The sequence below is a fragment of the Agrilus planipennis genome, unplaced genomic scaffold (assembly GCF_000699045.2).
Source record: "Agrilus planipennis isolate EAB-ADULT unplaced genomic scaffold, Apla_2.0 scaffold124, whole genome shotgun sequence".
NCBI classification, from domain to species: Eukaryota; Metazoa; Arthropoda; class Insecta; order Coleoptera; family Buprestidae; genus Agrilus; species Agrilus planipennis.
In genome coordinates this window covers 567,417-570,154 of record NW_020438950.1, presented here as the reverse complement: position 1 = coordinate 570,154, position 2,738 = coordinate 567,417, and the positions used below count along the sequence as shown (strand labels likewise).

The 2,738-nt window shown below is 31.7% G+C and overlaps 1 protein-coding gene across 1 annotated transcript in view; it reads right to left on the bottom strand.

Annotated features, from left to right (window-relative positions):
* The window catches only part of LOC108735016 (cuticle protein 19-like), a 6,580-nt gene that overhangs the window by 2,113 nt on the left and 1,729 nt on the right, over positions 1 to 2,738 (bottom strand). Inside the window, exon 2 of the mRNA XM_018466801.1 lies at positions 1,203 to 1,292. Within this exon, the coding sequence (XP_018322303.1) occupies positions 1,203 to 1,292 (90 nt within the window). The remainder of the gene's footprint in view (positions 1 to 1,202; positions 1,293 to 2,738) is intronic.

Here is a 2,738-nt window from a genome sequence, read left to right as displayed (position 1 = left end):
AGAGATTTGCGGACAATGAAGAAGTAATCGAAGCTGTAAATGGTTATTTTGAGGAGCTTGACGAATCAGTCTATAGAGATGGCATTAATAGACTGGAACACCGCTATGAGAAATGTATCAGCCTTGGAGGAGATTATGTTGAGAAATAAAAAAAAAAAATTTTTAAAAACCTTGTTTTTCTTGGTCAGGCCGGAAACTTATCAATCCACCCTCGTATATCACTCGAAATTGTTGTAAGATTAGCGTGTGATTAAATATTATCATCTAAAGAGATCAATTGTCGAATCTACAGACATCACCTAGACCTTGTAAATAAACTTAATGGTGGTGAAAGTACCTACAGTTTATTTTGTCAACGTAAATGTGAAACATGGAACGAAGTTCTCTTATATATAGTAAAAAATTTAAATTTAAAGTATGAAGTTTCAATAATATAAATTTTCATTGATTGGTAGAATACAACTCGTTAATTAAAATTAAATGAAAACAAAAATCCAGAAGAAAAAAGAATCTAAGCTGTTGATTAAGGAAGGAAGTGAAGATTAATAATAACGGTTGTGGTGAATGAAATAAAAATACCAAAAATTTTATGTTGTCAATGCGTGTAAAGTTTTTGCAAATCTAATCCCATTTTACCAACATCTTGATTTCATTTTAACCGAATTGTATGGATAAAATTAGAAATTGTAGTAGTTGTAGTTCCCATTTTTTGCATAAGAAATCAATATATTTTGTCTGCTTTTGTTTTTCCTTTCAATAACACTGTTATATAAAGAAGACATTGCTATGCCACGCACACGCCAAACGTCGCCGCAAAGAAAGGGTAGGGCAATCGTGCCGGTCACTACAACCGGACATAATTTCTTAAAAATAGGATATAATCAGCAACATGTCACTATAACCGAAGTCATTATATCCGACTTTGTTATAAAGAATTTTATATGAAAACCAAACTTTACAGTGTAATTACTTCATATTAAGAATCAGATAATGGTTTTACTAATACTTCACATAATAGATTTTTTTAGTGTAGATTAATAATAAAGCAGTAAAGAAAGTGACTATTAAACCTTAGATAAGCGTCGGACGATGTGCTTTTAATTCGTGTTCGTCTTCCGTTCGAAAATGTTTTTGTTTGCTCGCCTTAAAACGTTCCGTTTGTCGGCATTATAATACTTGGTGCAAAAAGTATAATTACTTACGTAATAATCGACTGCTGGGGCTGCATGAAGAAGTGGCGCGGCCAAGAGACCAGCTCTAGCGATGGCTGCAAAGCCGAGTAAACAGATAATCTAGAAAATGGGTCAATAATTAATATCATTTGTACTTTACGGTCTATCGGCCATGTAGACTGCTTCAATTATGTTTCACTTTCATATTCGCTGTTTTGTCTAAATTGGAAGTGAGACAAGTCATGTAACTTGTTACATGTATAGATAGGTAGGTACCTACTTACTTATGTGAGTTCCGATTTATTATTGAGGTTAAAAATTCAACATTGGACTGCGGATACAGTGGCGTATGAATGGGGTAGAGCCACGAGGGCTAACGTTAGATAGAAATATTGTGCGATTGGATGTAAATATATTATTTGGTCGATCGAATTATGGAAAAATTATTCTTTGACCCTTTAAGTTTAAAAAAACACATGGAAGATACGTCCTGCTATGAATTATGAAGTGTTTGAATTTAAGCACTTCCCAGAAGACGTCCCTGATTTATTAATTCCTATATTTCAGTTGTTGTATCGGATATTTAGATTTGACTTTGGAATTATTCTTATTCAATGTTTTTTCTATTAATAATTTAATTTCTATTTTATTATTTTTTTTAATTTAGATAGTTTGTCGTCAAAATTATCCCAATTAACTTTTTTTGCTAGTTTCTTCATAACAGCGGCAGTAAAACATATTGTTGAATTTGATAACAATTCTCTAACATTTCTAGAAAAAGTTGTAGATTTTCTTACGAAGTAGCCACCGTGTAGTATATGCTGGGAAACTGTTATGGATTTGAACGATATTTTTGACTTTGACTGCTGTTATACCGTAGCTTTAGAAAAATATATAGTTAATTCGGATAATTTTGACGATACAATGATTTAAAATAAATAGAACAGAAATTAAAAAGAAAAAACATTGAATAAGAACAATTCCAAGGAAAAATCATTAATTTAATAAACGATATAATAATTGAAAGATACGAATTAATGAGTTAGGTTCGGTTTCTTGATAATACTATCGTGTCCCTTGGGATTAACTATATTGTCCATTGGGAATAACCCCAACAAACATATAATAATTTAGTTAACTTTCCTTTCAAAAATATTGTATTGTATTTGTAAATAAGCCCTTTCACATTTGAAATTGAGAGTGCGCCCCTGCTCGTAAATGATAAATTTTACTCGTCGATACCATGTAGGTTTGGGTATAATTACGGAATTCAAGGTGCCCATTACCTTAATTTCTGGTTGTCGATTGCTTTAGCAAAAGAAAAGAAAAATGACCCGTTTCCGTTTAGCATTTTTAACTTGTAACTTATATCTAATTAAAAGTGTTTCGGTATGTTTCTAAGTGTACGTTAATATAAACTTAACCATATTAGTTGGTAGGTAATTAGAAAAATTAATGAGCCGTGGTATTGCGTAACATCCACGTTTTTCGCAAGAGGAGAATTCAAGAATAAATAATTCACTTTACCTAACCCAAGCAACTAACGTCCAATCAATCATGACATCG